We start from the raw sequence: 24,913 nt of genomic DNA, 5'->3' as shown, positions 1-24,913 counted from the left end.
GCTCGGAGAACCGTTTGCTTGGTCCAAACCGCAGCGAATAAAGTAGTCGGTAAACAATAGCAAAGGCCAAAAACAAAGGGGCAAAAATAGAGTTCGAGGTTGGGGCCATGGACGCTCATTGATTATGGCTTCAGAGGGAAGCTAAAATGATATGAGAGAGAGAGAGAGAGAAGAGAGAAGAGAGAGAAAGCTTGGCTTCCAAGACACCAGCAACAACTAAACCTACTCTTGTTCATCATCTTCTGTTTCCCCTCTCCAAAACTTCTCTCTCTCATTTTACTTCTTCTTCATCTGCTACTGCTTTTTTTTTTATGATTCTGCTACTTATTGTTTAGTTGGTACAGGAAAAATAAAACCCATCACGCAACTTTGCACGAGAAGCTCCACTGTAAAGCTAAGAAGAAAGCAGAGACCCTCAGAGTTTCACCCGTGATCCACCGAGCTTTAACACTCAATACCTTCTCTCTCTCTCTCGCTCTGTTATATATACAACCAAGTTGAGCTCACAAAAACCATAGGTAGAGAGAGAAAACAGAGAGACTGAATAGAGTTATTGAGAGAAAAGGGAGAGATTATGGGGTTGAGGGTGGTATTGGGTGTGTTGCTTTTGGTGCATTTCCATCTGGGGGCGCTTGCTATTCTTGACCCACTTGATTTCTTGGCTCTCCAAGCTATTAGAAAGAGCCTGGAAGATATGCCTGGTTCCTCTTTCTTGGCTTCATGGGACTTCACCTCCGACCCCTGCAACTTTCCTGGGGTGCTCTGTAACACCGACATTGAGCCCAACAAGGTGGTGGCTCTGAACCTTGGTGATGCTAGGGCAGGTGCGCCCGGGCTCATGGGCCGGCTGCACGGCTCGATAGGCCACCTCTCGGCACTCCGGGAGCTCACAGTTGTGCCCGGTCGAATAACTGGACCAATTCCTGAGAGTCTAGCTGATTGCAGAGAACTGATGTTTTTGGGCATAAGCAAGAATTTTCTCAGTGGCCAGATACCACCTGGTCTTGCTAGTTTGCAGAGGCTCCAGACCCTTGATTTCAGCTATAACCAGTTGATGGGCTCGGTTCCTCATGGCCTCGGCTCATTGCCAGGCCTCGCAAACCTCATTCTGTGCCATAACATGCTCACCGGCTCTGTTCCCCCATTTGTTTCTCCCGCTCTGGTTCGCCTTGATCTCAAGCACAATGATCTCTCTGGTCCCCTCCCCTATACTCTCTCTCCTTCCCTGCAATATCTTTCTCTCTCTTGGAATCGCCTCAGCGGAGACCTGGGCCGAGTCCTGGACCCATTGCAGAGTCTGAACTATTTGGACCTGAGCATGAACAAGCTAACAGGGAGCATCCCCTCCGCCATATTTAGCTTCCCTCTATCTTCATTGCAGTTACAGAGGAATTCGTTTACTGGCAGTGTGACTCCTTTGGACGAAGTGAGTGTCGGAACTGTGGATTTGAGCTATAATCAACTGAGTGGGCATATCTCGCCATTGTTCGCCTCCGTCGAGAATTTGTACCTGAACAATAACAGGTTCACAGGGCAAGTCCCCGCGAGCTTCATCGAGAGAGTTTTAGTGGCGGGTATCCAGATACTGTATCTTCAGCACAATTATCTTACAGGCATTGAGCTCAGCCCTCAGGCCTCCATTCCTCTGACTACTTCTCTCTGCATTCAATATAATTGCATGGTGCCACCAGTCCAGACCCCCTGCCCTCTCAAGGCTGGGAAGCAAATGATCAGGCCTACGCAGCAGTGCAATGAGTTCAGGGGCTGAACACATTGCACCACTTCTCTCTCTAAAAGCTTGTTTAGCCACTTGTTTTCATTGGTTTTCTGATTCATTTATTTATCATCGATATTTTCCGCGTAATGATTGAAGGTCTCGATCAAGCAATGGTGTTGCAGAGATGAGTAGCGAGCAATAAGCAGCAAGGAGTGAAAATTTGGAGTAGGAAGAGAGGACCATAGATGGTTCCTCTGCTTTTTTGTTCGTTTAGGAATAATATTTTTTGAGTTTCTTTTATTTTTTTACTGCTACAAATGCAACGGTGTGAATAGAAAGTGTGCCACTATCATTCATTTTTTGTTTGTCTCTCTGGTTGTTGATTTAATTTCCTGCACCCAAGCTCTAGTGATGCTGTAGTTTTTATTAATATTGATGTACAATCTGCTCCTGCGGGATCACTACATGTTTTTGGCTTTTGTTGTTAAAGCACTGGGCTTACGGATTCGGAAGGGAACTGTTTGGTAGGCATTGTGCATGATATCGTGTGAATTAAGATATTATGCAAGTAAGGTGTACCGAAAATGCAATTTTGGTGCCTTGATATGAAAATCTATTGTTTCCCTCAATTATGAAATTTAAAGTTCCAGAGATAATAACGATCCAGCAGATTTATAAACACTTTTGAAAACTCTTGAAAATAGATGGTCCCGATAATGTGTTAGAAGATTTAACTAGAAAAGTTGGAGAGAACCGATTTGGGGGTTTTTAAGGTGCACTTTACTTGTACAGTATAAGGTAAGGTGGGTTGACGCTTTACATAAGCTTTTTCCATCATATAATTTAAAATACAGGTACATTATGTTGTGTCTCATTGAATTTTAGTTGATGAGGAATGAGTTTACTCATTCAACACATCACATCGTGAATTGTGAAGGTGTGGGGGCGTAGGTGGAAAGGATGAAGGGAGGGACCATCTCCTCTCTCATGACTTGAATCATATCCCTTTCCTTGCCTTTTGGATTGCACGAGATCTGATGATCATTCATTGCTACGCACATGCACCATTGTCTTCTGCTGTTTGCCCTGCCCTTTCCTTTCCTTTCCTTTCCTTTCCTTTCCTTTCTCCACAAAAACAATAGTAAGCGACTCACTCATCCAAGCTGTTGGTCAGAATTTGTTGCACCCATGGCTGGATGGTGCTTGCTAGTTGTCACGCCTGCGGTCTGAAGCAGTGATTCAAATATCCGAATCTGCTCTTGACTGGGTAGGCATCTGTTTTCCAAACAATTTACTTGATTTTTTAGTCGGCTGATCTGATATATGGGCGATTCCTTTGTCCGATGATAAAAATAAAAAATAAAAAAAATAAAAAAAATAATATAATAGTTGGGAAATTTTAGGGATTCCTTAAATCAGAATCATCCACTCGATCCCAACCCAACCCAGGATTCTGTGTCGGATCAGGGATTTCTAGGATTACGGTTTGGAGTTTGAAATTTTGAATGTAGTTATGATATGTCCACAAGCACAAAAGTCGATATTAATTTCATTTCGGTCAAAAAAATATGGAGCTAAAAAACATGTAAAATGAACAAGTGTGCCGGAAAATTGTTGATTGAAACGAACACTATTAGTTTGAAATGGACTGAAATAACTGAACGAAAAAAAAGAGTGTGTGCATACATATCTATTTCTGTGAATAACTTTGTTAATTTCTCATGCCAAATAAACAATTGAGTCTAGTTAGCAATGAGAGTAATCAACAAATAAACCAATATTTATGATTTACTAGTTCTCTAAGGGAGTTATATCCCAATTGGTTAGCAAAAACTAGATGAATAAAATTTACGTAGGTTCAGAGACTTCTGTTGAGAAGTTTTCTTCGAGAAAATGATTATGTTATTCAATACCATACTGTATTCTTCCCAAAATGAGATTTTTTTTTAAGTTATTTTGAAAATTGGGAGCTTCTTAAACATTTTTTATTTAAAATTCGGATGAACTTTAAAAAAATAATAACATTCCAATTGGTGTTCTGCTGGGGATGCTGTGGGCCCATTTCTAGATGTTATTATACCATCTGATTTCGCACCTTACAGCTTTGGGTGGTGTTTGTTTGACGATCCCTTTTAACTACGTTGCTCATAACGTCTAGCTACGATCATTCATCACATCTGGTTAAGATAAAGTATATAGAATACATGAAGATCCGAGCAGCTGGATTTTCAAGAAACTACTGAAAATTGGTAAAATTGAATAAAATTTGCTGAAGTTTGAGTTATATAACTTGAAAATCTGCCAACATTTTCATGAATATCCAAGCAGTTGGATTTTCAAGAAAACTGAAATTTGGTAAAAAGTGATTAAAATTTGCTGAAGTTTGAGTTATATAACTAAAAAATCTGCCTAGATTTTTTGATTGATCAAACTCAATTGCTGAGAGAGAGAGAGGTATATAGGCCTTATAAGTCCCTCTTTTGGGGTGGGCCAAACTGAAAATCTGCTGATCTGACCATATCCATATATTTTTTTGGAGAAATGCACACATCATATGAAAGTTCGATCATCTATCATGTGAAGTTGTGAACTCTTGAAATACCAGTGTTTTGAAATTCTGATCGGGAGGTTGGTTCAACAGCAGCTGGACCGATTTGCATCGTCAATCCAAGTCGGATCAAATTGATTCTCCAGTGTGAAAATCGGTTCAAATTTTTTTAAGAAATAACTTTAAATTTGTAAAAATTCAAAATTTGTAAAAAATACTAATAAACAAAAGGGGGTGGGAACCAGGAGACCCAGCTGTTCTAGATCACTCGGTTCCTTGACAGACTCACCTAGTTCTCTAGCAAAACGTAGTAAATCTATCAAAACTGAACTAAGTCCCGGTTCCAACCAAGAACGAGTCAATCCCCACCAACTCCCAATCATTGACAACTCGTGATCCAGATCGACGATTTCTAAAACAATGTGAAATACATAAATGCATGTGCATGTTAATCTCCACTATACGTTGATGACAGATGAATAAGAGTTAAAGCAATTAAAAATCCTAGTTACGAATATAATGAGACAAAATTGCAAATTAAAATCCTAGTTACGAATATAACCAAACATAATTGCAATTAAAATCCTCGTTCCAAATATAACCAAACATAATCCTGATATAGTACCCATGTTTTTCGGGATGGACATAGGTAATCCTCGTATGCATTTTGTATAACTTTGGATGGAAAGGTAAAATATTTGGTGGACCAGTTGTTTAGATTATTCATTAGGATACACAGGTAAAAACACAGGAGATTGAACCCAAATTTTTTCAAAATCATCTGCAGCTCGTTTGTGATAAATTTAGAAGAAAATTTTGATTTACGCATGTGCAGATGACTCAAATCAAATTCCCGATTGAATGTAGTGAAAATATTTGCTGCAAGAACTTAAAATTCAAATTTTCTTGAAAATAACCATCTTAAATCCCAAAATTTGGATAAGAAATAGGACCTGGTTTCTATGCAGCCAAGCCCGCATATGTAGAAATGCGGGCCTATTAATAAATCTATTTTTGAGATGGATTTTTGGACTTAATTTTTAAGGGCATGTAATATCTAACATGAAGATCATGAATATGAAAAATAAGTAAATTTAAAAAACTAGAAATAATAATTCTGGTAAGAAAATATTTGGACAGTTAGTTTCCATCGTTTTTAGATGGAACACCTACTTGCATCCATCTGTAAGATGGATGCTTTACGCTTTCTGGACCGCATTTATAGAAATGCGGTCCAGCCGGCATAAAACAATTTTCCTAAGAAATATCCTCCTAAGTTACTCTTTTGCCAGAGGAAGTTGTTGTCCAGTATGCTCCTTCAGAAGCATACTACATTTATGTGTGAGTGTGAGTGTGCGTGTACGTGTGTTGGGGTTTGGGGGGTTAGTAAGGTGGGAGTGGAACCAGACATCATGTTGTCGTGCCCACACCACCAAGGCAAAGGCCAGTGATTGCCATTTTGACCAGCCTAAGGGAAGTTTGAGCTTAAATTCATTTTTATTTTATTTTTGTAATAAATTGATCACAAAGTGAATCAAATATGATTTAAAAAACTCATGAAACCCCTATAACTACATATCTATATGTCCAAATAACACAATTCAGACATGCGAGACCATCACAGGGTGGTCAGTGGAGATCAACATTTACGTAGTCCATTCTTTGTGGATCTCCACCGCCCAGCATCGGAAATAGATGGTGGATACCTTCCTATGCCCATGTGGCCCTTGGGAGTAACTCAAAATGTAATATCGAGGAATACACCCGTTATGATTTCATTTTTGGGAGCTTAGTCGAGATAATAGGTAAGCCAACATATGGAAAGCCTGCAAATCCTATTTTAACAAACATGCTCTTACTTTGTTAATTTAAAATGAACAATAATAGTCATTCAAATAAAAAGTCTAAAGGTTGCCTTGTCGCAATTTGGATTATGGTCCTGAGTGCATTCCCAAACTGAGAAGCCTTTTACTTTCGAAGGTCAAAAACTTGTGAACTATGCATGGACCATAGATAGCATTCAGGCCATTGAGTTGAGATCCTTAGTGAATTATCTAAGTGTAGGTTGGTCCATGCTCTCTCAATATTGGGGGACCAAGCTTTTGGTTGAGTTGGGGGACCAAGCTTTTGGTTGAGTTGGGAGCATGTCAAGGGGAGAGGCAATTTTAAGTGGTAGTTTATTCCAAAATAAATAGTAAATAGGTATAATTAATAGGGAAAATTATGGATACTCCACGGCATATTTAAAAAGTTAATATTTTAAAGACTAAACTACCCTTTTAATCTTCTTTTACCCAATATATATATATATATATATCCTTGCCCAAAATGGAAAAGTGCGAAGGCTTCTTGAATTTGAAGTCAGATTTCGGTCCAGCACACTTTTGTGCTGGAGTATTAGACCGACTTTTGGTCTGGTACAAAAATATGCTAGATTGGCTTTGAATTCCTCACTACCGGTCTATATTTTTTCATTGTTTTTATTGCAGTTCAGGAAGAAATTTGCTAGCAAAAAATTGCGGTTCGACAAAAAATGCACCAGACTGGCTTGTAGCTTCTGACGATCCAAATTTTTGGTCATGTTCTTCAAATTCGACACTAGTTTTGTTGTGCCTATACCAAACAACATTTTTAGGCAAATTCTGCCGGTTCGGCAAATTTTGTGCCGAATGGGTTCCCATTTTGGCTTCGAGTGGCATCCCATATGAGTTAAGATAAACATGAGGGTACATGTACTCAAAAGGGTAGTGTCGTTATAAAAATCATAACTTTTTGACTTGGGGATAAAAGCAAAGTGGTTAGGGATGTGATATGAAAAGTATTGGAGGGTTTGATGTCTATAAAATACATTTCAGAGGAGTTATCCATAGTTTTCCTATTTAATATTTGGTATGAAAATGTCACAATCACCTCTTGTCATTAGATGCGCAAAACAGGCAATTAAAAATGTGCTACTTGTTGGGTTTATGTAGCCTTTAAAAGCCTTAAGAGAGATTATATAAACATTTGAATAAATGATGCATAAACTCAGTAGGAATGTGGTCATCCTGTGGACCATATTAAGTAAATGCAATTTGCTAATACTCAGACTAGGCTTGACGTGCTAGGCTAGTTGAGTAGGAAAACCCAAGGTACCTAGGCAAAGAGATGAAATTGATGAAGGTTTAGTGAGTTAGCCCTTAATGAGGTCAGAGTATGTTTGGATGAGAGTCGAGGGACTGTGCGACCCTTGTATGTGATGAACAGTTTATAGAGAAAAGACTAAAACCTCATCGTTGTATCATCACACGACATGTACATAAATAAATCCACTATTATAGGTTAAGTGTGTACATATGCGAGAGATTACCCCTATGCACCATAGAGTCATGGTTGCATCATGGTCATGTAGATCGTTGTTTGTCTCCAGGGGAAAACCTGAAATCCGCAGACTTAGATTACATCCCCTAGCTCATTGATTGACTTTGGTGGTCCAATCATGAGCCTCTACAGTGAATTGTGGGTCAATTTGAGAAAGTTATTGTGGATTGTGATCAATAGTTGAAGGTGAAGTGCTCTTATGCATTGATTAAATCTTATATTTATTCGGATCCGATTCCCATCAAAATTAGTTTATGTTATTTGATTTTTAGAATGTTTATTTGAATTTTTATGAAGCTTATGATATTTTAAATTTGTCATTTGGATTTATAAATCAAGATAAATTATTTATAAAGTTTTAAATAAATTAATAGGTTTGAAAAATCTAAAAATCAATTTTTACTGTTTTGAAAATATGTGGGACCCCCTCTATAATTATTTGAGGCCCATTTAAATCACATAAGACAATTGGGTGGGGCCCATGAGTGACCACCAAAGGGTGGCAAGCCACACCCATAGGGGATTGTCTTTTCTTGCTTAATATGGTGAGATGCATCCCATGCTAATTAAGGAATGATAATATTGAGTTTTAAGATATCTTTTTAATCAAGAAGGTTTGATTTTAAAAATAAAGAATGAATATTTACGAATAGAAAAAGTAAAGAGATAATTTACTTATTTAACTTATTTGATGGGAATAGGGTTATGGATGTGAGGATAAGGTTATAACACATTTTTTAGCATCTTGATGACGGATTTAGGGAATTGATGACTCACATCTCTCATCCTACAAGTCTCTTTAGATCGACAATAAATATTTTCTCTTTCGATTTTATGACAAACGCTAATGCATACAAATATATATAAAAATGATCATTCTTCTCCCTTGTCTCTATACATCTTATTCATTCTCTCTTATCTCTCTAAAATAGTACACATCTCTTTCTCTCTCTCATATAAACAATCCTATGGGGCACGGCCCAACCTAGTAAGTCTCTCTCTCTCTTGTAGACTCTAAGGAGGCACGTCCAAGATAGGTTATGTTATCTTGGTTGTCTCTCTCTCATGGGTTTTAAATCAGGCTAGTTGGGTTATATAATTTTGTGAGCAACAAAGGGATCATCCCTAACTAGTAGTTTTCTTTCTCATTTTTTAGTTTCTATCACTCATGTGCATCAAGCCAATGGGTTTGAATTACGCCTAAACATTGAGGCTTTAAGTGGGTGGTTCTAGATAGAGATCTGTGTGCATTGTTTGTGTTTTGCTATAAGAAGGATAAATCAAGAGATCGATCGAAGATCCCGAATACCATCGAAAGGAAGAGACTCGACGTGGGGTGTACTACACCCGGTTGAGGTAATATCAGACACTCTCTTTTATTTCTTCCATATTTATTTATTATATCTTTTATTTCCAAGCATAAGGTTTGTCTTTTCTTGTTATTGAAAGAAAGGTTTTAAATGACTTCAAGTTCTTGAGATCCTATTGTATTATTTTATTTTATTTTATTTGAAGTTATTATATTGTAAAAAGACTCTTGTATGTAATCTAGATCGTAAGAAAAAGAAAAAAGAATTGAAAAATAAATAAAAAATTATTATACACTCCGGCTAGATCACACGAGTTCTTCTTTCACTACTAGCCATGCTCAAAGTTTGAAAGATATATATTTTTAAAATAGTATAAAATAAGAGCCACATAAGAAAGTAAGTATATTGCCTAGCCCTTTGGGTGGCTAGGGATGTGCTATTGATCGTACGCAAAGTATTTTTAATTTTTTATTTTTTTTTGCTCTTTTTATTTTGAGCTGTGCAGAGAGAAATTACACACATTCAGTTTCACAACAAATGACTAGAGAAGCTTGTGAACAACTTGCACTAAATAAACTATATTACCTTTAAAATACTATTGAGTCATGTAATTGAATGCACATTATAGATCCAAATCTTATCTTCTAATACAACTACTGTTATGTCTTTATTACTCTGGTAATTTCCTGCAACAATTACCCAAAAAACATCACTCTCGCTGCTCTAATTCCTGCCATTTCTTTTTATACTACAGCATGTTTTCCAATTTGTAATTTGACTAAAAGTATATAAAAACTTATTTATCAAAAGAAGAATGATTGATCATGGTTTTTGCCTTAAAATTTCCTAGTATAGTCCCTCTACTCTAACTTATCCGGATTAGTTCTTAAATGGGGAACTAATAAAAATACACTAAACTTATCAAGTATCAACTATTAACATTTTACTCATTTTTAATTATTTAAACTCATGTTCATTTGTATTTTAATGGGCTTTCTGTTTAATAGTTGATAAATTAGATGCATTTTAAAAAAGTTTCCCCTTATAAGATTTGGTCATTCTGTAGTTAAGGCTTCAGAAAGCATGGTGTGTATAAAGTAATAAGGCATGTGTCAACAAGCTAACCTATGCTACACTGTGTGCCTTGATGTTCCACAATTACATTTAGTTAGTGCTTGAAAATTTGGCGATCTATATTGAGAATCAACCCGGCCCGAATTAGTTCAGGAAGGAATTGGTCTCCCCTTAGATGAAAAGAGGAAAGTGCGGTCCGGCACACTTTAAGTAACCATAGGAGAGCGGATTGCCTATATTGAAAGAGAAGGCGGCTGCAGAAATAGAGTCTTTACGGGGCAATGAGAGCGGTAGGGCAAGGGAAACATTCCATCTTTACAGGGCTTAAGGTCAAGGGTATGAGAGAAAGAAAGTATTTGTTTCTGGGTTTGGAGTAGCAGACGATAAGTGAGCCAATTCCTTCCGATAGTGGATGCTGATGGATCAGAATCAAAACTATATTTTCGGGAGTGGAGTTGTAACAAGTACTGTTTGATTTCTTTGGGGTTATAGTAAGCAAGCGTATTAGTACACAATAAAGGCGATAGTTGAAACCAATGATGCGCTTTGTCTTTAGGTTTTGAACTGATAAGAGCTTTGAAGTCGGAACTCAAAGCTAGTAGTGCGTTGAGCAAGAATTCCTTCTTCCAGTTTCAATTTATAGATAGTTTAGGGAAGGCATGTGTTGTGATGAGATCTGTCTTTCGGCTTGGTCGATCAAAGAGAAATCTTTCCTCAAGGGAAACTCTTCGGGCTTTTAAAGATGAGGCTTTTGGCAAAGCCAAGTCAATTTTGGGCCACCAAACCCTGCAACTGATGAGAAGGGTAGGGGAACCGTGTATGTTGTCACACTCCCTGCCTTCCAAGGTACCTAGAGGACAGGCTAGACACAGCAGAGCAACAACTCAGGAGCAGATTCACCACTAGATGGGGGACAAGAGACTACCTCTTTTGGTTTGGCTTTTGGCTTTGAATTTCATATGCCTCTCCGGTCCGCATTTTTTGGTCTGACTTATGGCTTCGAATTCTAGAAGCCTCTTTTGGTATGACTTATGTGTGATGAACCGCATTTTTCCATTGTTTTTTGCCATGGTTTTATGCCAGGCAAGAAGAACATGGAAAAAAGCAGTCCAGCAGAAAAATGTGTAGGAGCATAGTCTAGGTTTTGATGACTGATGGTTGGTCCGACAAAGGTTTCTTTCGGATCAAATTTTTGGCCATATTCTTCCGGTCCGACAATTGCTCATTTTTAGCAAATTTTTGTGGTAAATTTTGTGAAATAGTCTTATTTTTCTTCGAGATGTGTACCACGTGAGTTGACAAATATGGTCGGTACGTGTACTGAAAGGGCTAGTTTATCATTAAAAAGTGCAACTTTTTGACTTCGTGGGGGCAAAAAAAAAAACAATAATTAAATTAAGGGTAAAATATTAAGAAGGTCATGTGATGTAAATAAAAATCAAAGTTTGTTATTATTATTATTATTATTATTTAATTAATAATAGAAAGAGAGCTATAATAAGGATAAAGTTACATGAGAGGAGGGAGGATTTTTTTGATAAGTATTGTTAAATAGGAGATTTAATGAGAGATTTAAGGGATATTTAAATAAATTTAGTGAGAGATTTAAGGGAAATTTAAATAAATTTAGTGAGAGATTTAAGGGGAATTTAAATAAATTTAGTGAGAGACTTAAGGGAATTTAAATATGATAAATATATGGGATTTAAATATGAGAATGTATGTTTTGGATTTATTAAAGGTTGAGGGCTTGAAAAATTGGTATGATAGGTGAGGTTAAGAGAGAGAATATAGAGATAGAGGTGGGTTATTTTGGAAGCAAATCTTTTAAGACAAAAAATAGAGAGAACATAAGGAGATGAAGAGGAAGATGGAAAAGTTTGTGGACGTGAGAGAGAGAGGTTTTTTTAGGCTGTTCGTTTTGAACTCTATTTAAAGGGAGATATCCTTTTATTGTAAACGATGATAAGAGAATGAAAGTTGAATAAAGTTGATATTGCGATAAAATTTTTTGGGGGATTCCCTTAGAAACAAACTTTTTTTTGGGTAGATTCTGTTTTAAACGTTGAGAGATGATAGATTCTCTCAGCGATTTTTTTTTATTTTATGTTTATTGTTCCATTGTTATTTTCTCCATGCATCAGTTGGTATCAAAGTAAGTGAGATCCAAAGATCCAATAGATGTCGATGAAACCCACTCTTACGTTCGAGGATATATTGAAGCAACCCATGGATTATATGGGTTGGCAAATTCAAGAGAGCTTGAATACAATATTGGAGTGTATTCGACAAGAAATAAATGAAACTAATAAGTGGTTATAACGATTGGAGGACATCATTCATAAAAAAGGGCAATGCTAACTTGGTGCCAAATCTCATTGTAGAGACAAAACAAGTTTTGCGATTGACTCGAGCTATTGATCCAGAACGTCAAGAAGAAATTTGCATATGAGATCCGCATCTTGTAGAGCAACCATGAGATTTCGATATTAAAATTGATCTCCTGAAATTTCATGGTAACATCCACATTGAAGCTTTTATTGATTGGCTAAGTGCAGTTGAGAATTATTTTGAATGGAGTTAATTGCCAGAGGAATGTAAGGTTCAACTTGTTGTTACCAACGTCCATGGGTATGCTGCTCTCTGGTGGGAGTTCGACTTCGTAGTGAAAAAAGAAAAATTACTGACTGACAAAAGATGAAAAATAAATTGAAATTTTTTTTTCTCCAGAGCAAATTTTCTCTCAAGAGCTCGAAAATCTTCGACAAAATAAGAAAAAAGTGTAAGATTATACTAGATAGTTTTATCGATTAATTGTTCGAAACAACCTCCAAGAAACAGAAGGACAAAAGTTTACTCGATATGTAAATGACCTTTAACCAACCATTAAGGATGACATTTTTCTACATTGACGTTGAACTTTAAGCGAAGCTTTTCAAATTGCTTTATGAGTAGAAACTAAATTTCAAGAGCACAACGATAAGTGATTTTACACTCAGAAATAAGCTTCGTGCCAACCAAAATTTAATGACAAGAAAATGGATATTGCAAAGTTCACTTGTTATCGATGCAACGAGCCAGGGCACTGTGCATTTGAATGTCCAAAAAAGAGGATGGATGTACACTTGACTAAAGAAGTGGACCTTGCTGCAGGATCCGCTTTGAATCAAACTCGAAGCCGAGCTTCTCCCAGAGTAGAATGATGCAAATAAAAATTAGAGTTTATTTATTTTTTATTTTTAATTAGGAATAGAAAAATAGCCCATAAAAGGATAAAGTTAAGTAGGAGGAGGGATAAATTTTTTTTTGGGTGAGTATGGTTAATTGGGAGATTTAGTGGGAGATTTAAAGGGGTCTAAATATATTTAGTGAGAGATTTAAGGGGATTTGAATATAAGAAAAATATGGGAAGGTATGTTTTGGATTTATCAAACGTTGAGAGGATGGCATTTGAGGTTAAGAGAGTATAGGCATGGAGGTGGGTTATCTTTTGGAAGCAAATCTTTTAAAACTAACAGTAGAGATAAAATAGGGAGATGAAGTGAGAGATGGGAAAAATTTGTGTACGTGATTATTTAGTTATTTGTTTGGAAGTCTATTTAAAGGGAGATATCCCTTCATTGTAAATGATAAGATAAATGATCAAATGAGAGTTGATTAAATTTGATCTTATGATAAAATCTTTTTGGGGTGAATTCCCTTGCAAACTTTAAGAGAAGTATATTTTCTCAATGATTATTTTATTTGATTTTTATTGTTCCATTTTTATATTCTCCCTACATCAACGTGGTTAGTATGTGGGCCTAGCAGAAATGCAGGCACCTTAATAAATATATTTTTCAGATGAATTTTTTGACTTAATTTTTAATGATATGTAATCTTTTGCATGAAGATTATGAACATGAATAAATAAATAAATTTTAAAAATTAAAAATAATAATTCTATCAAGAAAACATTTGGACAGTTAGTTTCAATTGTCTTTAAGATGGATGCTTTATTCATTTGGACTACGTATGTAGAAATGCAATCGAACGTACATAAAATAATTTTCCTATTAAAAATAAAGATTGTATACAATGACCATTTGCCTTTGACACAAGGTGGCCACAATTCATTACAATCATTTGATGTGAAATTTGATAGCTTGGATGTGTCACAAAGTTGCAGAAAATTTCTTTTGAAATTTGAGATTGGTCAATAGGATAATTACAACCACCTAATTTCACATCCAATCCAATGGTCGGGTTGTATCTAAGAGGTTTGGAAAATCGTTTCATATGGGGGGACGGCATTTCTACATTTGTGGTCCCGGAGGCCTAAAGCATCCAATTTTTTAAAGAAGAAAAAAAAGGCATACGTGAGTAAAATTCTATGGTCGTTGAGTGAGAGGGATGCATAAGAAAGAAAATGGATGGGCGAAGCAAACAAGAGAAGGCAGAAGGACGAGCACCCGCACCCGCACCCGCACCCATCCATTCATTATCTCCTCAGCTGTGCTGTGCTGCGCTGCGCTGCGCTGCGCTGCGTCGGTTTCAAATTTGAAACGACGTCTGATTCTCCTTCTAGTAACTTGTGCCTGGGAACGCGCGTTCTCTAACGGCCACCTGCGCCTCAAAGCAAATAAATATAAAACCCTTTCTTCCCCTCTCTTCACATATTCTCTCTTCTTTCTCCCTCTCCCTCTCCCTCTCTCAAAACAAGGGGTGGTTGGTGAGTTCTTCAGTTCTCAACAACAACAGGTGGTGAGTTCTTGTTTATGCTTATAATTAAGTGAAATAGAAGAGGTGGTGAGTTGTTGTTTATGCTTATAACTATCCGCTTCCCAACTGTTCATTTTTCTTTGCAGAAAGAAAGAATGGGAAAGAAGAAAGTGGCAACTCAAACCGTCAGCATCAATGCCAAAGAGGAGAAAAATGGCGCAAATCCAAAAACTAAAGCTGATAAAGAGGAAGAGAAGGCCAATCTCAAACGCCTCAACAACTTTCTATTGAAGCAAACAATGGAGCTCAGAGAACAGGTCGCCTCTCTCAATACCTCAAAGCAAACCCTAGAAATGGAGATTTCAAGGGTAGAAGCAGAGAAACAAAGGCTTGAGGCTGCTTATCAGAGATCAATGAAGGAGCAGGACGACAGCAGAAACCTCGAATCCGAGCTCTCCTGGAGCGTAGGGATCCTCGTCCTCTCTTCTCAGCTATCCGAGCACGATGAGATATTGAAGAAGTTCATTGAAGAGGAGGAGGAGCTCAGTTCGTCTTTGGTCGAGAGCCTGAAAGAGGCTCGAGCAAGGCTGGTTGAGGGTTCAGAGTCATGGAGGAGAGAGAAACAAGGGCTCGAGTCCTTGATTTCAGTGTCTCAATCCAGGGTGAGAACACTTGAGAAACAGAGTGAAGAGAGTGAGAGGACTAGGGTTTACAATGAGGCAAAGATCGATGATATTGAGAAAAACGTTGCCCAGCTCAGGGCCTCGGAGTATAATTTGCAGAAGCAATTGGAGGCCCTCAAGGAAGAGCAGTATGAGCTCCAAGCTGAGCTCAATCGAGCTAAAGCTGAATCTGATCGGCTTGTTAGAGATAGAGAATGTTGTCAAAGGGAGCTCTTCCTGAAACAAGAGGAAGCAGAAACCCTAAGAGGCTCTGTTACAGAGATGGAGACACGTGATGCTCAAAACAGGAAGAAGCTTGGAGAGATGAATCAGAAGCATGAGCAGTTGCTCCAAAAGTTGAAGGAGAAGGAGAGAAGCTTGGAGACTTTGACAGAGGAGAAAGCTGCTCTCCAGGAGAATCTGGAATGTTCAATGTCTCAGTTTGATGCAAAGATGAAATGGTTGATGAGAGAGAAAGAGAACTGGGAGAAAGAAAAGGCTTATCAGGAGAGCAAGATCTCTGCATTCGAGGAAGAGGCTAGCAAGTTCAACATGGCTAGCATCAATATGCAGAAGCATTGCAAAGATCTCAAAGGAGCTCAAACTCAGCTTCAAAATGAGCTGAGTATTGCTCGAGAAGCTAGAGATCGGTTTCTTCAGGAGAGTGTAGCAAGAAGTGTAGAGCATGTCCAATGGAGAAAAGAAGCAGAGGGGTTTCAATCTTGTGTCAGAGAGTCGGAGAGAGAGAAAGCAGAGCTGGGGCTTGAGCTTGAGAGGATGAGGAAAAAGCACAGCCAACTCCTCATTGATATGGGGGCAAAGGACAAGAGCTTGGAATCTGTGAGAGAGGAGATAACCATTCTGCAAAAACAAATGGAATCCTCTCTTGCGGAATCCGAATCGAAGGTGAAAGAGCTCATGAGAGAGAAAGGAAGCCTAGAGCAAGCTAACGCTTGCAAAGATGCCATGATTGCCCAGATAAAGGAAAAGCTCGATGGCGTCACTGGTGTGAAATATGAGCTTGAAAACTCACGCAAAGCTCTCTCTAAGCTCCAGGACGAGCTGAAACTTGCCCTTGAGGCGACAGACAAGTCTCTTTGCAGTACCCAAGGCCTGAAACTTGCTCTCAAGGACATGGAGGAGCACAGTTCAGCAATGGAGAAGGAAGTAGAGAGGATGCATCTAAAGCATGGCCAGCTTCTCCAAGAGATTAAGGGGAAAGAAACAAGCTTGGGTTCATTGAAAGAGGAAAAATTAGCTCTTGAGAAGAGCTTGGAGGAGTCCTCCGATCGATCAGAGGGCCTCCTCCTTCGCATCGATTCGTTGGAGACAATGTTGAAGAGGGTTTATTCGGAGCTCAAGAGCAGTACAATGGAGTCTATGAGTGATGAAAAGGAGGAGAATGGAAGAACAGGTGAGGGAGATGAGACTCTGGAAATGGGTGGCATTGAGGAGGAGTTGGAAGTGATATGTGGGGCATTTAGGAGGAAAGCAGAGAGAGAGAAGGAGATGAGAGAGGAGGTGGAGATGGTGAAGGGGTTATTGGAAAAGGCAGAGCAGGGGAAGAGGGGGGGTTTATGGGGGTGGCCTGTTGCAGCCACCACTGCTGTTTTTGCTGCTACTGCCTCCCTTGCCTTGGTAACAAGGTGGTACCCTTGACTCTCCCTCTCTCTCTTACCGTTGTTGAAAAATAGAATACTTACTTGCTTGGTTTCTCTCTCTATTCTAGCTCTTTGTGAGCAGAGTTTTTTTTGTGAAAGATAGGACTTCCCTCCTCTCACTCTTGGATCAAGGTCTTTTTTTTGTTTGAACAGTAGGGATCAAAGCATTGTTAAGCACTGTTAACAATACAATACAATACAATACAATAGTTGGTTGGTCTCTCTTCTACCTCTTGGTGAAACAAGTTTTTATTTTCTGTGGGTACGATATAATGGTTGGGCTACCCTCTTTTTGTCCCAATTACAGATTTGACTGACATTGATGGGGAAGGTTCATTTTCTTTTTATGGAATTATTTAACTGAAATCGTAACCACATCTCTTTTTGATGTTTCCTTAAACCTTTTGGTTTCAATATAGTGTTGTGACAGGGCAGCTGAGATTTTGCATTCAAGACCCTCTTATTTTTGCTTCCTATTGAAGCTAGTCGTGTATAACTGTATAGTGCGTGTGGTCCATATAGACTTTCTGCCTCCTCAATGAATGGCGGAAATGGTGATGCCCTAACCATATATATAATAAATACAAAGTGCACAGCACATTTGACCAAGTTTAATGTGCTCCCACTGGTGCGTCCTGTACACTTACTCCTTTGCAGAAAAAAAAAAAAACTAGTTTGGCTGGATTTTTCATTTGTAGGCCACCTGTGTAAAAGCCCAGACATGGGCTCTGATTCACCAGCCAAGCCCGAGGCACAGGTCGACTCGGCCATATCAGAGAGCTTGACTCGGCCAACTATTGATAAAAGTGCACAAATTTCGAAGGCTCATCCCAATTTCAGAGTTAGGCATCCAGGCCCGGCTCCAAGTGACGTAAGTTAGTCGATGAATGAGGATTACGTTTCTGAGGTCTAACAGGGCACCCACTTGAAATAATACCTTAAATTTCCACAGCACGTCAAATAAACCTCTGAGGAAACTCTGGTCAGGTAATTTAGAGCCATGCAAAGAGTGATACCAAGGCTCCTTGCAATTTCCACAGATTCTTACCCTTGATGTTCAAACATATGTCTGAGTTGAAGCTAGTCAATAACCTCCAACGCCTTCTTTTCCTCCAGATCCTCGCATACTAAACGTCTCTATTCCTTTTATCTCTTTCTCTGCTTTAGCTAACTCGAATAATCATTCCCACGTTTGCATACGTCGATACGTCGAAACATTTAGGTCATCATAATCACCAAGCTTATCACGAGTTCCTCGCTTGCTTGTGAAGTCTTCGCCATTACAAACATCAACAGCCTTTGCCCCAGTACTACTGTAAACCAATTGAAGCCAATGAAATTGCCAAACACGCAGCAAACATATCGATAATAAAAAAAATTCATAAAAAATCACTAATAAGGATCAAGTTTCTGAGGTTTACCGGGCACCCACTTGAAATAACACCCCAAATTACCACAGCATATAAAATAAACCTCTGGGAAACTCCAGTCAGGTAATTCATAGCCATGCAAGCTCTTGCAAATTTGACAGATTCTTATCCTTGCATATGAAACATTTCTATGAGCGGAAGCCTCCAGTCAATAATCTCCATAGCTTTCTTTTCCTTTCATTCCTCGCTATCGCATATCGTGAACATCTCCATTCTCTATACCTCTTTCTATGCTTCAGCCAACTGGAATAGTCCTTTCCAGGTTTGCACACGATAAAATCATTCAGGTCATCATAATCACAGATCTTATTACGATCCAATTCTCGCTTGTTAGTGATACATTTGAGAAAGGCTTCTCCATTACGAACATCAACAGCCTTTGCCCCGACGCAACTGTAAACCAATTGAAGGCAATGAAATTGTCTAACAGGCAGGAAGCATATCAATAATATATTAAAAAAATTATAAAAATTCACTATAGATCTCTAAAGAAGTCAAGTCCCACGACCATGTGATAACTTTTATAGAGATCTGTGCCAAATTTAATGGTGATTATTTGGGGTCCTACACACATGGGTGTGGGCGAGTCTCATAGGATCATTGCTCATAAAAATGCACATGCATGATTACAATTGGTGTTTTTCTAAGATGAGAGCCCACATAAGACAAGTCAGCTAATGTTGATTTGCAATATATTCTTTTAACATTTAAAAGTCCAAGATGTTCTAGTGAAAAAGAACGGCGCTCATGGCTTGTTCCCATAATAAGCAAAATATAGCAAAAAGAAAGATTCACTTACTTTTTGGTTCCATAGGTTAAATACTTGCATCTCTCTCCTAAGTGCTGCATCTGAATCTTTTGCAAATTTGATGCAATTATCAGACTCGATTCTCGAGGGACAATATTCTGCAGCATTAGTTTGAATTTCAAAAATCAGCATTGGCAAATCTTATGAACAAAATCATAAAAGTTAAAAGATTCATGAAACAGTAAGGTCAATTATTGATGAATGATTTCAATCCCGGTATAACCATATAATTTACCTGAGAGATTTTATTTTGTGAAGTCAGGGAAAAAAGATAATCCTTCAATGATTCAAGCAATGGTTTTAATGCATCTATATTACCCTCCTCAAAAACCATAAGATTCAGCAGTATCATCAACATAAATATGCACCGCTTCCATAAAATCTCTGGTCCCTTCTCAAAACAAAATGAAAGAACACCTACAAAATGAATGAACATGATCTTGGTACTCTTATGCCTCTCAGGATATCTTCCCATCACATCATAGAGAATTCTTTCGATAGGCTGACGAACTTTGTAGTTACCAAAGAGACTAATAATACCAGCTATAGTCTCAAATTCTCTACATATTGGATAGTCTTTCAACGTTTTCAAAATACCCAGACTCCTGCTCCCCCTTATAAGCCTAATTATTTGCAGCAATGAACAGCCCATTGCATTCAATATCGCAGCAAGAAGGCAAGCCTTGTGGTAACTTCTTCCCTTCACTCTTGACTGAGCATTAACCCTGTTAGGTCCAGAGAGGGATCTAAAAACAACACACTTTAATATGGAGCAAATTTCATCTCTGTGTGACTCATCCAGAACATGTTCATTCTTTGTGATGTATTCAGTACATGCAAGCATCATATCAGAAGAAGTTCGAGACAACTCATTGCTCAAGGATTTTTGGCAGAAACCGACAAACTTGAGGATCTGAGAATTGATTTGCCTGTTAATAAAAGTCCGAATAAAAGATTGCAAAGGTTCACGACAGTTTCTTCCGGGTTTTCTTCTACTTCTTTCTCCACTAGAACCAGAATTAGAGTTTACTGGAAAAAAAGGGTAAGAAGGATACACATCAGATATGTGCCTCATGTAAAGCTGAATCGATAAGTCAAATAATTTTATATAAGAGTCATTCAATTCCTCCACTTTTAGGCCAACATCAATGAAGTGGACACCAAGGGATCGGGTAATCAAAGTAAACACATGTGCCTGGAATACATCGGGTGAAGAAATATTGATCATAAGATCAAGCAAGGTCATAACTGCCCAATGGCTAAGGCCATGGCTCTTAAAATCCCACTCGTCTGACCAGAATATTGTGTGAATAAACTTGTTCATGGCAGCCTCATTACATATGGACAAAAGAAAATGAGCAGAAATGACTTCCAGCACACCGTGAACATCCTCAGAGGTAGCATTGTGCACAAACATTTCCGAACCGAAGTCCAATTCAGAATCTGCAGCCATAAGATACTTCCTCAAATCTTGATGAAGCAAAATTTCATCAGCAAAAACCTGAAGAGATTAATACACCAGTTACACCATAAATAATGGCTTTCCTTTTTTGCGTGAGTTAATGCATAATGGCTGTCATCATAGTTATTCGAAACAATATGGATTTTCCGAAGATAGGAGGGGGAGAAGTAAAGGAAAAAATAAATGAATAAAATGTGTCCACATGACAAAGTTCACTTCAGGTCTAGTAAAAATGATGTCTTGGAACCCCTAAACGACAGAAATAACCTAGCTATCCAGGTCAGTTCTCTGAGCCATTAAGTGCAAGCTTGGCGAGTAATGGGTCCTGAGTCTAACCTCCTGACAGATATAAGAAAAATCCCTTACTCAAGATCAGACGTGGCACATCCCCAGGTTGCCACCTGCCGAATCAAGTTGGGACCAGCCCGAGCCAACTTGATTTGCCAGCTACCAAGTCAATACCATCAACTACCTTGCAAGCAATGAAGCAATGGGTAAAAATAAAATTGCCTAGAACCATAGGAAATGTCAGCTTCTGTGTTTCAAGAAGCAAAAGAGAAATAATGTAACAGTTTTGACCAAATATGTTGATTCATATTCTTGACTCGATATTGCTCAACCCATGCTACAAATGGAGGATTTCTGTGCTTTGAACAGCAAACACAACCTGCTTTCTCGAATTATGTGATTCTTTATACAACAGCAAAGAAAGATAGCTTCCTGATGTTAATTTAGGTGCAGGCATCAAGCCATTGTTTGCAGTTATTTACACTACTTGAAAAACAAACAAAACAATACAGCTTCCAACCAGGGCCTATGCAACAGAGTAACTTCAAAGATACAAAGTCCAGATCCAAAAAATATGTCTGAGATATGTTGGGTACACTTGCAACGCAAAGAGAAACCCAGCCTTATTTTTATGCATGATGGCAAAAACTTCAACAGGATTATGATAAATCTACTCTAATACTCCAATCCTTTACTAAGCAAAAATTGTGGAATAAAAAAACACGAGGTAGTCCCATTAGGGAAATTGACTACCTTCCTACGAAGTCATTCTGAAGAGCTAAGATCAGAATAGGTTTACACTAGATAGTTTTGAGAAGTGAAGCCCGAAAAAAGTAAACCATGTAGTCCTGGTGCAAGTGCAGCCTGAAAAAGTACGCATGTAGTCAAGGTGCACGTGAAGCATGGAAAAAGTAACCCATGTAATCAATTGCTGCACACCAAAAATGATAAAGCATAAGACATGACATGTACAGGAACCCAAAAACCAATATGTAAATGCAGTTTTAATGATGGACCCAATTAGGAGCATTAAAGGACAACCCACTAGCAATAAAAATGAGGATGCATGAGTTACAAGAACATTGTTACTTTGGTGAATGGGGATATAAAATTTTTCATACTTTCGTCAATAATTCTTGGATGTGGCAAAGAAAATAGATATCCTTCTCTTTGAATACCAGATATCGATAAAATACACAAGGACATCTGTATTGCACAACTGGTTATAGAAGATTGATTTACTTATTGATTCTACAGCTGCTAATAGCATGACTAGAAGATACTGATACTTTTGTGTTCATGAAAGCGGCTGGGTTTAATAAAAAAAAAACATGCCAATATGCACGATAATGTTTGCTGGTAGAACCAAACTCCTTGAAGATACCTCAAGCAGTGAGCACAACCGATGAACCAATGAACCAGAAGCTTCTTGAAAGGTATATGATATCTTTGCATCGACCTCCAATTGAGAGCTGAACACACCATCATCACCTACAACACATTCTTTGGAAATAAAACTCGTAAAGTAGCTGGTCATGGTGCTGATGTGTTCCCCTGTCTTACAAGAAGCTACAAGCGACACCAAATCCGGACCACAAAGTTTGCCAAGTGCAGCAACAAGAATTCGGGATTTCTCCAAGACTAAACTTTGATTGAATTCTAACAATGGTAAGATCACTACACAACATCTCAATAACAGAACAGATTCTGAGATGCTTGAAATATTTGGATAATGCTGATTAAGATCCGGAGAGACAGTTGTTGGCAAAAGCCCAAGAGCATGGAACAGCTGTTCTAGCCTTCTGCACATCTCTTCATATAGCAAATCAGAAAGACTTAAGATATCAATGAATTTGATACTAATTAGACTCCCTTTGTTCCATATATCAATGGAAATTGTATTCTTGCAATCATATTGATGCAACGACAAGCACAAAGATACTTCTGATAAGAGATGGCATAAATTTCCCAAATGAGGCAATTTTAAAACCTGCGAGATGGCATATAAATAACTTAGCACTTGCTTACCCGTATTCTATCAAATCAATAAATCTTTCAGAAGTTAGAAGGTAAATTGGGTTAGAAGTTACAGCTGGGTTAGAAGGTAAATTGAATCCATTATTTCACAGTGGTTTGCTTCATCAGAAGTTCAGAACAAAAAAATGATCATCGTTTTTCACAAAAAATATCGATCCGTTCTCCAACAAAAAAAAAAAAAAACTTTAAAAATAAACATTTGCTATTTTCATTGCAATATCAGATTAAGTCGTCCATTTCTTTGTTTCCAATAAGTAAACATTCGGTTTAACCAGATTTATTCATACAAATCTCACAATTTATTCAAGTGTAAAAGAAGGAAGCCGAAGAAGTTTCTTACCTGTTCTAACTTATGACTGTGGTCACGGAGGTTGGCTACCATGCGAGCAAAAGCATCTGGATCTTTGCTGAACTTCGCGATACTCCCTTCGTGTTCCATCTCTCCCTCATTTACAGTAACCCATCCAGATAGTTGAAACCCTAACCATCAATTAAACAGAGTTGACACCCTAAACCATCTATCTAATCCAAGAGGATGAGGGGCATGGCTTCTGTTGTGTATAGTGGTAGTGTGAAGCAGAGAGGGGAGTTGCAGAGAGGGAAAGGCTAAAAAAAAAGCAAATGTGGCGCGAAATTACAGATGCCACGGGGGGAGAGAGAGGTGAGGAAAAGAAAGTTAAGAGAGAGAGAGAGAGAGAGAGAGAGAAGAAAACAAAGTTAGAGAAGAAGAAATATGCGAGAGAGAAATAAGCAATCGAGGCGCATAATTTCTCCAATTTTTTATACTTTTTTGAAATGATGATATTTGATATTTAAGGTGTCGTTTAACATTTGTAATAAAATGCTTACTCTTTTTTTTTGGAGGTTATTAAAACTATTTTGGATTTTGAAAATCATAGGTCCTATGAACTTGGGATTAGTTGAAGTCCAAAGTTTTCTTTGCATCCAACAAGCTTGCTTGTGAGCTTATTGGAGGCCACAGAGAGTACATGGCAGTGCTCCAAAAGTCGGGAGTTACTCTGCCTAGGGCCCTTGTTTGATTTAACTATGGGATCTTAAATTATTTTTTTTTAAAAAATAACAAATATATTTATAACATGTTTATTTACGTTTTTTATCATTTTGGCAAAAATTAAAAAGTGTTTTGGTCGTGAATATTTTTTTTTATATTTTTTAAAAAATTGAAAATACCTCTAGTCACAAACTTATTTTTTAAGATAAATTTGTTTTATGCGGGCTGGACTGCATTTCTACATATGCAGTCCATAGAGTATAGAGCATCCATCTTAAAGATGGATGCAAGTAGGTGTTCTATTTAAAAACAATGGAAACTAACGGTCCCAATGTTTTCTTGCTAGAATTATTGCTTTTAGTTTTTAAATTTTATTTATTTATTCATATTCATGATCTCCATGTTAGAGATTATATGTCCTCAAAAATTAAATCTTAAAATCCATCTGAAAAATAGATTTATTAAGAGGCCCACATTTCTACTTATGCGGGGCTTGGCCGTGTACAAATCAGGCCCTTTTTTTAAATCTATTGTTATGCTACCTTTTTAACAATGTAGTTGTGTTTTGTTAAATTTTACTTTGAATATGTTTTTCCTATTTTTTGGGTTTTTTATATTTTTTTAATAGTTTTCAACCGCTATAGTGTTTGGTTTCACTCAAACTCATGCGAGTAATTGGCTGGGGCATGGGTCGAGTATTCCCCAAGTCGACTTTTCAAACATTAGTCAAAATAGTACTTTGGGTTACTTGTTTTCAAAATTCAAAGTTTTTGAGCTTCAAATTTTGAAAATCCAAAGTTTTTAAAAAAAGATAAAAAAAAAAAAAGGGAAACCTTGGACTTT

At 37.8% G+C, this 24,913-nt stretch overlaps 3 protein-coding genes across 11 annotated transcripts; 2 read left to right on the top strand and 1 right to left on the bottom strand.

Moving 5' to 3' along the window:
* LOC18446848 (uncharacterized) lies at nucleotides 1–2,073 on the top strand. The gene has a single exon (XM_006856953.4). It carries the CDS (start codon nucleotides 575–577, stop codon nucleotides 1,766–1,768), a length of 1,194 nt encoding a protein of 397 aa, XP_006857015.1. The 5' UTR covers nucleotides 1–574; the 3' UTR covers nucleotides 1,769–2,073.
* Nucleotides 2,074–14,366: 12,293 nt separating this feature from the next.
* Nucleotides 14,367–17,260, top strand: LOC18446850 (uncharacterized). 2 transcript variants are annotated; one of them, XM_020675152.2, is made up of 2 exons: nucleotides 14,367–14,749; nucleotides 14,857–17,260. In XM_020675152.2, exons 1-2 carry the CDS (start codon nucleotides 14,402–14,404, stop codon nucleotides 17,029–17,031), a joined length of 2,523 nt encoding a protein of 840 aa, XP_020530811.2. In that variant the 5' UTR covers nucleotides 14,367–14,401; the 3' UTR covers nucleotides 17,032–17,260. The 2 variants fall into 2 exon arrangements, with proteins under 2 accessions (XP_020530811.2, XP_006857017.4); XM_006856955.4 differs by having other exon boundaries at nucleotides 14,367–14,752.
* A 316-nt stretch (nucleotides 17,261–17,576) lies between these two features.
* LOC18446851 (2-isopropylmalate synthase) lies at nucleotides 17,577–23,901 on the bottom strand. 8 transcript variants are annotated; one of them, XM_088853217.1, is made up of 8 exons: nucleotides 23,399–23,764; nucleotides 22,406–23,011; nucleotides 21,775–21,885; nucleotides 21,100–21,201; nucleotides 19,507–20,772; nucleotides 19,263–19,369; nucleotides 18,455–18,856; nucleotides 17,577–18,346 (listed from the first exon to the last, which is right to left on the bottom strand). In XM_088853217.1, the coding sequence occupies exons 5-7, from the start codon at nucleotides 20,722–20,724 to the stop codon at nucleotides 18,592–18,594; spliced, it is 1,590 nt and encodes a 529-aa protein (XP_088709343.1). In that variant the 5' UTR covers nucleotides 20,725–20,772; nucleotides 21,100–21,201; nucleotides 21,775–21,885; nucleotides 22,406–23,011; nucleotides 23,399–23,764; the 3' UTR covers nucleotides 17,577–18,346; nucleotides 18,455–18,591. The 8 variants fall into 8 exon arrangements, with proteins under 8 accessions (XP_088709343.1, XP_020530810.1, XP_088709344.1 ...); XM_020675151.2 differs by lacking the exons at nucleotides 21,100–21,201; nucleotides 21,775–21,885 and having other exon boundaries at nucleotides 19,507–20,300; nucleotides 20,652–20,772; nucleotides 23,399–23,810; XM_088853218.1 differs by lacking the exon at nucleotides 21,100–21,201 and having other exon boundaries at nucleotides 19,507–20,714; nucleotides 21,775–21,952; nucleotides 23,399–23,777.
* Nucleotides 23,902–24,913: the final 1,012 nt, after the last annotated feature.

This window comes from Amborella trichopoda, chromosome 12, assembly GCF_054954075.1.
Source record: "Amborella trichopoda isolate Santa Cruz 75 chromosome 12, AtrichopodaSantaCruz75HAP2 v2.0, whole genome shotgun sequence".
In the NCBI taxonomy this organism is placed as follows: Eukaryota; Viridiplantae; Streptophyta; class Magnoliopsida; order Amborellales; family Amborellaceae; genus Amborella; species Amborella trichopoda.
This window is presented reverse-complemented; position numbering and strand designations above follow the sequence as displayed.

Bases quoted from the DNA above. Each gene is read 5' to 3' on its own strand.
- LOC18446848 (XM_006856953.4), top strand. From the start codon at position 575: ATGGGGTTGAGGGTGGTATTGGGTGTGTTGCTTTTGGTGCATTTCCAT.
- LOC18446850 (XM_006856955.4), top strand. From the start codon at position 14,402: ATGCATAAGAAAGAAAATGGATGGGCGAAGCAAACAAGAGAAGGCAGA. The intron at 14,753-14,856 runs GTGAGTTCTTGT...TTTTCTTTGCAG, and splicing joins GTTCTCAACAACAACAGGTG to AAAGAAAGAATGGGAAAGAA.
- LOC18446851 (XM_011629703.3), bottom strand. From the start codon at position 23,497: ATGGAACACGAAGGGAGTATCGCGAAGTTCAGCAAAGATCCAGATGCT. The intron at 20,773-22,405 runs GTATCTTCAAGG...TAATCTCTTCAG, and splicing joins GGTTGTGCTCACTGCTTGAG to GTTTTTGCTGATGAAATTTT. The intron at 19,370-19,506 runs GTAAATTATATG...CTAATGCTGCAG, and splicing joins CACAAAATAAAATCTCTCAG to AATATTGTCCCTCGAGAATC.